The sequence below is a fragment of the Oncorhynchus gorbuscha genome, unplaced genomic scaffold (genome assembly GCF_021184085.1).
Source record: "Oncorhynchus gorbuscha isolate QuinsamMale2020 ecotype Even-year unplaced genomic scaffold, OgorEven_v1.0 Un_scaffold_525, whole genome shotgun sequence".
Classification (NCBI taxonomy): domain Eukaryota; kingdom Metazoa; phylum Chordata; class Actinopteri; order Salmoniformes; family Salmonidae; genus Oncorhynchus; species Oncorhynchus gorbuscha.
This window is the reverse complement of record NW_025745351.1, coordinates 602,663-615,686: the sequence shown is the minus strand read 5'-3', so window position 1 is coordinate 615,686 and position 13,024 is coordinate 602,663. Positions and strand designations below refer to the sequence as shown.

The 13,024-nt window shown below is 46.7% G+C and overlaps 1 protein-coding gene across 1 annotated transcript; it reads left to right on the top strand.

Moving 5' to 3' along the window:
- Window positions 1–4,718: 4,718 nt before the first annotated feature.
- Window positions 4,719–10,088, top strand: LOC124018459 (fish-egg lectin-like). The gene is made up of 6 exons (XM_046333786.1): window positions 4,719–5,043; window positions 5,186–5,419; window positions 5,594–5,811; window positions 5,942–6,004; window positions 8,831–8,901; window positions 9,510–10,088. Exons 1-6 carry the CDS (start codon window positions 4,989–4,991, stop codon window positions 9,649–9,651), a joined length of 783 nt encoding a protein of 260 aa, XP_046189742.1. The 5' UTR covers window positions 4,719–4,988; the 3' UTR covers window positions 9,652–10,088.
- Window positions 10,089–13,024: the final 2,936 nt, after the last annotated feature.

Genomic DNA, 13,024 nt, shown 5'->3' with positions numbered 1-13,024 from the left:
AGGGGGCAGTAGCAGTTAGGTAGGGGGTAGCAGCAGTTAGGTAGGGGTAGCAGCAGTTAGGTAGGGGGGCAGTAGCAGTTCGGTTGCATGGCAGAAGCAGTTAGGTAGCAGGGCAGTAGCAGTTAGGTAGGGGGTAGCAGCAGTTAGGTAGTGGGGCAGCAGCAGTTAGGTAGGGGTAGCAGCAGTTAGGTAGGGGGCAGTAGCAGTTAGGTAGGGGGTAGCAGCAGTTAGGTAGCAGGGCAGTAGCAGTTAGGTAGGGGGTAGCAGCCGTTAGGTAGTGGGGCAGTATCAGTTAGGTAGGGGGGCAGTAGCAGTTAGGTAGTGGGGCAGTATCAGTTAGGTAGTGGGGCAGTATCAGTTAGGTAGGGGGCAGTAGCAGTTAGGTAGTGGGGCAGTAGCAGTTAGGTAGTGGGGCAGTAGCAGTTAGGTAGTGGGGCAGTAGCAGTTAGGTAGTGGGGCAGTAGCAGTTAGGTAGCGGGGCAGTAGCAGTTAGGTAGCGGGGCAGTAGCAGTTAGGTAGTGAGGCAGTAGCAGTTAGGTAGGGGGGCAGTAGCAGTTAGGTAGTGGGGCAGTAGCAGTTAGGTAGGGGGGCTGCAGCAGTTAGGTAGGGGGGCTGCAGCAGTTTGGTAACGGGGTCTTTCACTTATCCATAAATTGTCTGTATTTACCCTAACCATTAGAAAATATCAAGAAAAGCCTGATTGAATCTGTTTGTTTCCAGCTGAATCAAGACTGCCTAAACAACGGGTGGAGTCACATTGACGGCAAACTGGGGTCAAATTTTGTGGTGATGTTTAAACTAGGTAAGGTTGTGTTAGGTTCTGAACAAACAGAGTAAAAACTCACGAAAAGCTCAAACTGTCACACCCTGACCATAGTTTGCTTTGTATGTTTCTATGTTTTGTTTGGTCAGGGTGTGATCTGAGTGGGCATTCTATGTGGTGTGTCTAGTTTGTCTATTTCTATGTTTGGCCTGATATGGTTCTCAATCAGAGGCAGGTGTTTGTCATTGTCTCTGATTGGGAACCATATTTAGGTAGCCTGTTTGGTGTTGGGTTTTGTGGGTGATTGTTCCTGTCTCGGAGTTTGCACCAGATAGGGCTGTTTTGGTTCTTCACATTTCTTGGTTTTGTTAGTCTATTAATGTATAGTTTCTTATTAAAAACAAACATGAATAATAACCACGCTGCGTTTTGGTTCGCCTCTCCTTCCCAGGAAGAACCCCTTTACACAAACTAAGTTCATTCACCCACTGGTCCTCCCACTAGCCGGAATCAACTCCTTGCACATCTAGACAGCCAAAACATCTCTGTTGCTAGTCAATAACTTGTTTGGTTCCTCTCACTGGTGTCATGGCCCCGCTTGACGCTAAAACCTTTGGTCTGTTCCTTCTCACTCCATCTGACCTGTGACCTGGGCTGAATTCCTCTCTCCTCCTTAATCCACGCCTGTCCTCCCTTATCTGTGACTGAAACCAGACATTTGCCCTGTGCTTCCCCCCTTAGGATCCATGAGATTCAACAATAACATGTTTGGACAGAGTGTAATCTTTCTTCATTCCCATGTCTCAGTCAACAACTTTCCAAACACCTACAGTACCAGTCAAAAGTTAGGACACATCTACTCATTCAAGGGTTTTTCTTTAGTTGAACTATTTTCTACATTGTAGAATAATAGTGAAAACATCAACTGTGAAATGACACATGGAATCGTGTAGTTGCCAAAAAAGTGTTAACAAATCTAAATATATTTAATATTCTAGATTCTACAAAATAGTATCACATAGTGATCCAAGATGGCAACCTGCCTCACCCAATGTGATACGGATACGCTATTGTTTTTTGACCTTATAGCTAGAACCTCCATCAGACGCTAGCCATCAGATGCTAATCAGCTAATTAGCTACTAGCTAATTGCTAGCGGCCATTACCTCTAGCTCAGACACCAGCCGCTTTTACCCTGGATAATACCCGCCAGTCTGCTCAGTTCGATATCAACCCTGAGAATATTGGACTGCTTTTCTCCACCATTACTCCAGATTACTCCATTACTGGACCATTACTCCAGATCACCACAGCTAGCTAGCTGCTACTGACTGGCCCAGCCCCGAAGCTAGCCTTTGAGCCAGGCCCATCTCCCGGCCTGCCCAGTGGACCCTATGATCACTCGGCTACACAGCTGATGCCTCCCCGACTCTTCACTAGCACGACTAGAAGCCACTACATCGCTGGATTCCTGCCGTAAGCTCTGAACCTTTGCATATAACATATAACAGACTTATAAAGAAATGTGTGGACAGTGTAAGGTAAAATATGTAAAAGTTGGATGTCATTTAAAGCTACAGTTTGGGATAAAACAAGTACACAGAGACCCCACCACTTGTTTTGGTTAACAGCTGAGGAATGTAGCTAGAGAAATATAACCACAAATGTATACATGGTGTCACCTTCGTCGTATGAATCAGACCAAGGCGCAGCGTGATATGCTTACATTAATTCATTTATAAAAAAGAATGAACACTGAACAAACGAATAAAACGAACCGTGAAGCTAAAATGAATAGTGCAGACAGGCAACTAAACATAGAACAAGAACCCACAAACACCAAAGGGGAAATGGCTACCTAAATATGATCCCCAATAAGAGACAATGATAAACAGATGCCTCTCATTGGGAACCATATCAGGCCACCATAAACATACAAATACCTAGACCTACAAAACCCCTAGACAATACAAAACACCAAGACAATACAAAAACTAGCTTATCAGTTCGGTAGCGGGGCAGCAGCAGTTAGGTAGCGGTGCTGCAGCAGTTAGGTAGTGGTGCTGCAGCAGTTAGGTAGCGGGGCAGCAGCAGTTAGGAAAGGGGGTCTTTCACCTTACTATATATTGTCTGTCTTTTACTTAGGAACCAGAAAAGCCTGTCTGGGTCCAGCCTCCCATCAACTCTTTCTTATCCAGGTCGAACAGGAAGCCATCATGGCTTTTAAAGCTGTGTGCAGGGCTATTAAAGCGCCAAGCCCGGCAAGGAGAAGATTGAAGTCTGGTGTAAAACCTCAACTTATACTGTAGATCTACGGAGACATCATGAGAGCCACTGCAGCCGTCCTATTGGTCCTCTGTCTCCTGGCCGTCAGTCACGGTAAGTTACAATCATCTGAAACATGCTTGATCATCTTGGAATTGAGGAAGTTTGCTCCATAATTTCATCCTCCATTTTATTGGTGCAATCTACTCATGTGTCTTTGTCGCCACAGCATGGTGCTGTCCCGAGGCAGTGGACATCAAGAATATGATACAGATTGATGCAGGACTGGGGCAAGTGGTTGCAACTGACAAAAGTCAAATTTCCTACTACCTGGTAGATGATAAATGGATCTGCCTGTTGGGTTCCCTGAAGCATATTACTGAAGGTTATTTAACTAGGCAAGTCAGTTAAGAACAAATTCTTATTTACAATGACAGCCAAACCTGGACTAATTGTACTCTCAATCATGGCCCGATTTAATACAGTGGATTTGAACCAGGAACTGTAGTGATGCCTCTTGCATTGAGATGTGACGCCTTAGACCGCTGCGCCACTCAGGAGCCTAGTATGGAGAGTGTCAGTTATTTTAAAACTGTTTCATATTATAGCTGTTGAAATTGTCCTAAAACCCTGATTGAATCTGTTTGTTTCCAGCTTAATCAAGACTGCCAAAACAACAGGTGGAGTCACATTTATGGCATGCTTTCTATGATTGAGGTGGAAACTGATGGTAGTGGGTTGTTGTCCTGTTGAAAACAAATGATAGTCCCACTAAGTGTCAACCCAGATGAGATGGCGTATTGCTACAGAATACTGTGGTAGCCATGCTGGTTAAGTGTGCCTTGAATTCTAAATACATCACAGACATTGTCACCAGCAAAGCACCCCCACACCATCACACCTCCTCCTCCATGCTTCACTCTGCGTCTCACAAAGACATGGCGGTTGTAACCAAAAATCTCAAATTTGGACTCTTTAGACCAAAGGACAGATTTCTACCGGTCTAATGTCCGTTGCTTGTATTTCTTGGCCCAAGCAAGTCTCTTCTTCTTATTGGTGTCCTTTAGCAGTGGTTTCTTTGCAGCAATTTGACTATGAAGGCCTGACTCACGCAGTCTCCTCTGAACAGTTGATGTTGAGATGTGTCTGTTAGTTAAACTCGTGAAGCAATTATTTGGGCTGCAATCCCTGAGGCTGGTAACTCTAATGAACTTATCTTCTGCAGCAGAGGTAACTGATCTTCATGTCTTAAAGTAATGATGGACTGTCGTTTCTTTTTGCTTATTTGAGCTGTTCTTGCCTTAACATGAAATTGGTCTTTTCCAAATAGGGATATCTTCTGTATACCACTCCTTACCTTGTCACAACACAACTGATTGGCTCAAACACATTAAGAAGAAAATACATTTTACTTTACTGTACTTTACTTTTGGTCATGTAGTGTAAGTTTTTAAAGAAACTAACAATTGAAATAAAAAATTACTTAAGTTACAAAATTGAAAATACATTCGTCCTCCAATGAGGGGGGTGGTAGGGGTAAAAAATGCGTTACACTCAGTCTGGTACAGTGTAAACATTACATGGGTCCTCCTATAACACTTAGCAACCTTATCAAACAGCTCTATAAATACACCACCTGCCAAGTACAGTAGGTGAGAGAAATAAGCTTGTGTGTGTGTGTATAGAACATTTCTGGGATCTTGTATTTCAGCTCATAAAACATATGATCAACACTTTGCATGTTGCGTTTCATATTTTTGTTCAGTGTGTCTGTGTATGGGAGAGGGTGGGGTTATATCCTCTTAACTTTTTATTGGAACAGGTTATTTGTCAAATATAAATAGCTCATTAATAATTAATTCATGGGGGTTGAAAGCTGTTTGCAGGGCTATATAAGAGGGACAAGTCTGTGTTCAACCAAACTGCAACCAAACTTATACCGTCACTCTACAGAGACATCATGAGAACCACTGCAGCCGTCCTATTGGTCCTCTCTCTTCTGACCATTAGTCATGGTAAGTTACCATCATCTGAAAAATATTTATATAGGCAGCTCTACACTAAACTTGGAATTGATCATCAAGTTGGCTCCATAATTTCATCCTCCTTTTTGTTGCTGTACTCTACTGATGTGTCTTTGATCTGGTGTCTCCATAGCCTGGGACTGTCAGGAAATAGTGGCTATCAAGAATCTGATGCAGATCGATGCAGGACTGGGACAAGTGGTTGCTACGGACACAAGTCAAACCCCCTACTACCTGGTAGGTAATGAATGGATCCGCCTGCCTGGTTCCCTGAGGCATATCACTGTAGGACCTACAGGGATCTGGGGTGTCAGCAACGGAAACCTCATGTTCAAGTATGTGGCCGGTAACTGGGCTCAATTTGCAAGTAAGTGGAGAACATTACTCAATTATGAACCCAGAGAACACCTGCTTCTTAGCTTCTTGATTACCATCAGGGTAAATTATACATGTTAACATTATGCCATTGTAGGTCATTTGGAAGTACCCACAGATGCATACTCCTTGTTTTCTTGTCTATCTCTGTCTTTGTGGTCTTCAGCCGGTGTAAATCAGCTGGATGCTGGGGGGGACCAGTTTGTTGTGGTGGCCAACATGGACTATGTTCCAGGGTGTCTTTCAAGAAGTGCCTCACTTGGCTTCATGGGTGCTGACTCATCCCTTCGAGGGATAATGTTGCCAGGAGCTGTGAAGTATTCTAGTTGCGGACATTTTGGGTGCTGGGCAGTCAACAAGAATGATGATATCTACTTAATGAGTGTAAGATCTGGGAAAGAGTGTGAGAGCTGGAGTAGAGTAGTAGAGGACGGAGAGTGTCAGTTATTTTAAAACTGTTTCATATTATGACTGTTTAAATTGTCCTAAACACCTGATTGAATCTGTTTTCCAGTTGAATCAAGACTGCCAAAACAACGGGTGGAGTCACATTGAAGGCAAGCTTTGTCACGCCTTGGTCATTGTATCTTGTGTTTTTGTTATATGTTTGGGTAGGCCAGGGTGTGACATGGGTTTATATGTTGTATTTCGTATTGAGGTTTGTATTAATTGGGAGTGTGTATTATTAGGGGTGTGTCTAGTTAGGCTTGGCTGCCTGAGGCGATTCCTAATTGGAGTCAGCTGATTCTCGTTGTCTCGGATTGGGAACCGTATTTAGGCAGCCTGAGTGCGCGTTGTAATTCGTGGGTGATTGTACCTGTCTTTGTGTTAGTCACCAGATAGGCTGTATTAGTTTCACTCGTTTGTTGTTTTTGTATTTTCAGTTATTTCATGTACCGCTATTTTCTTCATTAAAAGTCATGAGTAACCTACATGCTGCATTTCGGTCTGACTCTCTTCAAACAGCAGACTGAACAACATGGACAGAATCACCCACCACCATTCTCAGACCGAGCAGCGTGTGAACTGGCAGGATCTAAAGGAGGACGTTATGGACGGCAGAAGCAGGGATTATACGACGTGGGAAGAAATCGACAGGTGGGCGGCCGACCCAGAGCGAGTGCAGGAGCCCGCCTAGGATTCCCTACAGCAATGCGAAGAGGGCTATACACGGATGGAATCGAAAAGGAAAGCACGGCTATACAGAGCGAAAACCGTAGGTAACGGGGAAAGCGCAGAGAGAGAGTGGCAGAGTCAGGAGTCAGACCTGAGCCTACTCTCCCTGTTAATTGTGAGGAGCAGCAATATGAGGACTTCTGGTCTTGGGAGATGATATTAGACGGAAAAGGACCCTGGGCGCAGCCGGGAGAATATCGCCGTCCCAAGGAGGAAATAGAAGTAGCTAAAGCGGAGAGGCGCGAGTATGAGGAGGCAGCACTGCAACACGGTTGGAAACCGGAAAGTCACCCCCCAAAAAATATTGGGGGGGGGCTAAAAGGGAGAATAGTTATGCCAGGTAGGAAACCTGCGCATACTCCCTGTGCTCACCGTTGGGCTAGAGAGACCGGGCAGGCACCGTGTTATGCTATGGAGCGCACGGTGTTTCCAGTGCGGGTGCAGAGCCAGCTGCGACACATACCAGCCCTTCCTATTGGCCGGGCTAGAGTGGGCATCGAGCCAGGTAAGCTTGGGCAGGCTCGGTGCTCAAGAGCTCCAGTGCGCCTGCACGGTCCGGTCTATCCAGAGCCACCTCTACACACCAGTCCTCCGGTAGCAGCTCCCCGCACCAGGCTTCCTGTGCGTGTCCTCGCGCCAGTTCCAGCACCACGCACCAGGCCTCCAGTGCGCCTCGCCTGTTCAGCGCAGCCAGTGCTTTTCTCCCCTCCTGCGCTGCCGGAGTCTCCCGCTTGTTTAGCGCAACCAGTGCTGTTCTCTTCTCCTGCGCTATCGGAGTCTCCCGCCTGTTTAGCGCAGCCAGAGCCTTTCTCCTCTCCTGCGCTGCCGGAGTCTCCTGTCTGTCCAGCGCCACCAGTGCTACCAGTCAGCCCAGCGCGTCCAGTGCGCCTCGCCTGTTCAGCGCAACCAGAGCTTTTCTCCTCTCCTGCATTGTTGGAGTCTCCCGCCTGTTCAGCTCAGCCAGAGCCTTTCTCCTCTCCTGCGCTGCCGGAGTCTCCTGTCTGCCCAGCGCCGCCAGTCGGCCCAGCGTCACCAGTCTGCCAGGATCCGCCAGAAGTGCCAGTCTGCCAAGATCTTCTAGATCGGCCAGACAACCTGAATCATCCAGGTCCACCAGCCAGCCAGGATTTACTGGAGCCTACTACCTGTCTGAGCTTCCTCTCAGTACTGAGCTTCCTTTCAGTACTAGGCTTCCTCTCTGTATTGGGCTCCCTCTCAGTACCGGGCTTCCCCTCAGTACTGGGCTGCTTCGGTCCCGGGCTGCCCCTCTGTCTCGAGCTGCCCCTCTGTCCCGAGCTGCCCCTCTGTCCCGAGTTGCCCCTCTGTCCCGAGTTGCCCCTCTGTCCCGAGTTGCCCCTCTGTCCCGAGCTGCCCCTCTGTCCCGAGCTGCCCCTCGGTCCCGAGCTGCCCCTCGGTCCCGAGCTGCCCTCGGTCCCCTCTCGGTCCCGAGCTGCCCCTCGTCCCGAGCTGCCCCCTGTCCCGAGCTGCCCCCCTGTCCCGAGCTGCCCCTCTGTCCCGAGCTGCCCCTCGGTCCCGAGCTGCCCCTCGGTCCCGAGCTGCCCCTCGGTCCCGAGCTGCCCCTCGGTCCCGAGCTGCCCCTCAGTTATGTGGGGATCAGGGTGAGGACTATTAGGCCATCGTCGGCGGAGAAGGTGGATTATCCTAGGAGGCGAAGGGGAGGAACTAGGACATTTATGGAGTGGGGTCCACGTCCCGAGCCAGAACCGCCACCATGGACAGACGCCCACCCGGACCCTCCCTATGCTCTTGAGGTGCGTTCCGGAGTCCGCACCTTAGGGGGGGTTCTGTCACGCCTTGGTCATTGTATCTTGTGTTTTTGTTATATGTTTGGGTAGGCCAGGGTGTGACATGGGTTTATATGTTGTATTTCGTATTGGGGTTTGTATTAATTGGGAGTGTGTATTATTAGGGGTGTGTCTAGTTAGGCTTGGCTGCCTGAGGCGATTCCTAATTGGAGTCAGCTGATTCTCGTTGTCTCGGATTGGGAACCGTATTTAGGCAGCCTGAGTGCGCGTTGTAATTCGTGGGTGATTGTACCTGTCTTTGTGTTAGTCACCAGATAGGCTGTATTAGTTTCACTCGTTTGTTGTTTTCGTATTTTCAGTTATTTCATGTACCGCTATTTTCTTAATTAAAAGTCATGAGTAACCTACACGCTGCATTTCGGTCTGACTCTCTTCAAACAGCAGACGAACAACATTACAAGCTTTCCATGATTGAGGTGGCAACTGATGGTAGTGTCTTTGGGGTCAACTCTGCAGGCCAAGTTTATACCAGGTAAGGTTGCAACTTACATTTGTGAATGGTTCCACCCTTTCACCCCTCAACATTATTAACTTAAATAACTTATAATAATAATGATACACCTTTATGAATAACTCTGGTCCTTACAGTACATACTTTGTGAAGCTCTTTACACAAAAATGTAAACAGATGCATAAATAAAATCTGGTAAATAGAAATCAGATCTAAACTTATAAGACTTATACAGAAATGTGTACACCGTGTACAGTAAAATTAGCAAAGGTTGGGTATCCTTTAAAGCTACAGTTTGGGATTTTAAAAAACTACTTGGCCATCCCACCACTTGTTTTGGTAAACAGATGAGGTATGTAGCTCAAATGTAACCATTCTCAAATTCATACATGGTGCTACGGATTCAATCAATATGGATCCATGAGAAAAAATGTATTTTTTAAAAACATTTTTTTTTAAATAACATAATTTAGAAACGATTGAATGAAAACATACACTTCTGATGCGGTTGTGTTAAGCTTAAGAGTCACAAGTTATATTCTTATAAAATCAATAGCTATATACAATTATTGAAGTCCAAAAATGTTTTATAAACTTTGAACGCAAACCCACCCCTTTCTTCAACACAGAGACGGCATCACAGCCAGTAAACCAGAGGGCACCGGATGGAGCCATGTCTCAATGTCCATGCACATGGGCCACGTGACCTACGACCTGGGCCGTCTTTGGGTCATCTCCAATTCTGGCTTCACCATGGTGTGCACACATTAGCCTCTCCTCTGCATCTGAAGGACGTTCGGGATCTGACAAGCTCACTTGCTAACTCATTGATCTCTCTTTCTGGAACAGCCTTCTGCTTGAGAAATGAGGACATTAATTTATTAGAATCCTTCTTACGAAAAAACTATATATTTTTAGTACTTTATCTCTATCAATAGTAATCATTGACTGTACTGAGGTTTAACTTCTTTTTATCAATGGAGATGTTTTCTCCCACAAAACTGACCACCAACAGCCTTATAAAAGTTGTATTATTTTCTTGAAGAATCCTTGATTAACACTTAGAGGTTTGCTATGGCTGCTATTGACCGTAGTGTAAAAACATGTACCTTCCAATGTCATCAATAGTTGATGTAATCCTTGGCATTGCTTATTATCTCATATTATATCATCATTTCCCACAAATAAAGCATTCATTTTAAAACTCATTTCTGTGTTTTGAACAGAGGAATGTAAGATCAACTGAAACTTGAGAGATCTGTTTTGTGATGGTGTTTTTTGCCACTAGAACCACACGGAGGATTCAAATAATACGACCTTGATGAGTTGATTATTTGAATCAGCTGTGTAGTGCTAGGGGGAGAAAACATTCACTCCTTGGGGTTCTGAGGACCTAGTTTGGGAAATGCTGCCTCAGTCCCACTGTTAGGAATAGAGGTAGGGAAGTGGCAGGGCCACAGTTCAACAGTCCATTTCCACTATTTCTCTCACCCATAGGGAGCAGCAGTAACCAGGCCAGGTGCTTTGAGTGCCGACAGGATTGAAGGCTCACAGGTGTGAGTGATGGATGGGGAGTCTCAGGAAGGAAGCTGGAGGAGGAAATGGTGACTGTGCTTGAAGAAGCTGCACTGGATCTGGCCAAACTGTCCACGTCAGAAATAACATGTATTAATCTTCTGAGCAGGTCTCCTGCCAAAGGAGTTACAGCTGGAGCCTCATTGGATAAAGAGAAGTACCTTAGTCAGTAAATCCTAGGATTGGTCAGTGCACTTTGTCTGACCCGTATGGTAAATGGAAGGAAGGAGAAACGCCTGTTGATATTATTGTTGGAGACTACCTGAGTATGTGAAGTTTGGATATGGGAGGAATGTGGTGAGAGCATTTGTGTCCAAACCATTACAGTGTGGGAATTGTAAAGGATATGGTCACATGTCAAATGTTTGCAGATCGGAGAAGGATGATATTGAAGAATCTGTGAATAGAAAATGTTGCAACTGTGGCGGGGATCATACTTTGGATTTCCTTGAGTACCCTGTTAGGGTGAAGGAGGTTGAGGTGTCAAGAGTCAGGGCTGAGCAGCGGATCTCCCATGTGGAGGCAGTGAAGAGAGTTGAAAGGGAAAGAGACAACAATAATGAAGATGTGGATGCAGTTTGAAGTTTGATTTTGTTGAGTTATTTTCTGTTATGATAGTTTGAGATTGTATACTTTTTTTCAAATATTGTTTTCCCTCTTGGGATCCTTATTATCTGCCCGCTCAGTGGGTGGCGGAATCCACATATAACTTTTGTGAACGCCATTATACCATAGAAGAAAAGTGATTGATGGGTGATTGACAATTTGAGAGCTGATTGAGAGTAGACTCCTAACTCAGCAGGGGGTTCCCACATGCTTTTGAATCATTTTGTTCTCAAATGATATATTATTTGTCACCATGAACATCATTAACCTGGTTGGGCTGGCTGACAACAGAATGTTGACCAAGCTCACCTTAGACTCCGGTAAGTACATTTGTCATGTTTGTCATTTATTATCATGTCTTGTCCCTGTGCTCCCCATGCTATTCGTTTCCCTCTGCTGGTCTTATTTGGTTCTTTCCCTCCTATCCCTCTCTCTCCCCCTCCCTCTCTCACTCTCTCGCTCTCTCTTCTCTCTATCGTTCCGTTCCTGCTCCCAGCTGTTCCTATTCCCCTAATCATCATTTAGTCTTCCCACACCTGTTCCCGATCCTTTCCCCTGATTAGACTCCCTATTTATTCCTTTGTGTTCCGTTCCTGTGCCGTCGGTTCCTTGTTTTGTATTCCATGCTGTGATTGCGTTTCGCCCTGTCCTGTCGTGTTTTTTGCCGTGATTGTGTATCACCCTGTCCTGTCGTGTTTTGTGCCTTCTTCAGACGCTGCGTGTGAGCAGGTGTCTCAGTCGACTACGGCCTGCGCCTACCCGGCGACCTGCAGTCTGTGGCCGCTTCTCCAGTTGTTTTCCCCTCTACAAATCTAGAGGATTTCAGTTATTCCGTTTTGAACATTAATAAACTCTGTTTCTGTTAAGTCGCGTTTGGGTCCTCTTTCACCTGCATGACAGAAGGAACCGACCAAGGAATGGACCCAGCGACTTCAGACGCTCGTTACACTGCCGTCGAGTTCCAAGGAGCCATGCTCGGCAGACACGAGCAGGAATTGTCTGCTGCTCGCCATGCCGTGGAGAACCTGGCCGCTCAGGTTTCCGACCTCTCTGGACAGTTCCAGAGTCTACGTCTCGTGCCACCTGTTACTCCCTGGCCTGCCGAGCCTCCAGAACCCAGGGTTAATAACCCACCTTGCTACTCCGGGCAGCCCACTGAGTGCCGCTCTTTTCTCACGCAGTGTGAGATTGTGTTCTCTCTCCAACCCCACACATACTCTAGAGAGAGCTCGGGTTGCTTACGTCATTTCACTCCTTACTGGCCGGGCTCGAGAATGGGGCACAGCTATCTGGGAGGCAAGGGCTGATTGCTCTAACAGATTCCAGAACTTTAAAGAGGAGATGATTCGGGTTTTTGACCGTTCAGTTTTTGGTGAGGAGGCTTCTAGGGCCCTGGCTTCCTTATGCCAAGGTGAACGGTCCATAACGGATTATTCCATTGAGTTTCGCACTCTTGCTGCCTCTAGTGAGTGGAACGAGCCGGCGCTGCTCGCTCGTTTTCTGGAGGGACTCCACGCAGCGGTTAAGGATGAGATTCTCTCCCGGGAGGTTCCTTCAGATGTGGACTCTTTGATTGCTCTCGCCATCCGCATAGAACGACGGGTAGATCTTCGTCACCGGGCTCGTGGAAGAGAGCTCGCATCAACGGTGTTTCCCTGCTCCGCATCGCAACCATCTCCCTCCTCTGGCTTTGAGACTGAGCCCATGCAGCTGGGAGGGATTCGCATCTCGAATAAGGAGAGGGAACGGAGGATCACCAACCGCCTGTGCCTCTATTGCGGAGTTGCTGGACATTTTGTTAATTCATGTCCAGTAAGAGGCCAGAGCCCATCAGTAAGCGGAGGGCTACTGGTGAGCGCTACTACTCAGTCCTCTTCATCTAGATCTTGTACTACTATGTCGGTCCATCTACGCTGGACCGGTTCGGGTGCTACATGCAGTGCCTTGATTGACTCTGGGGCTG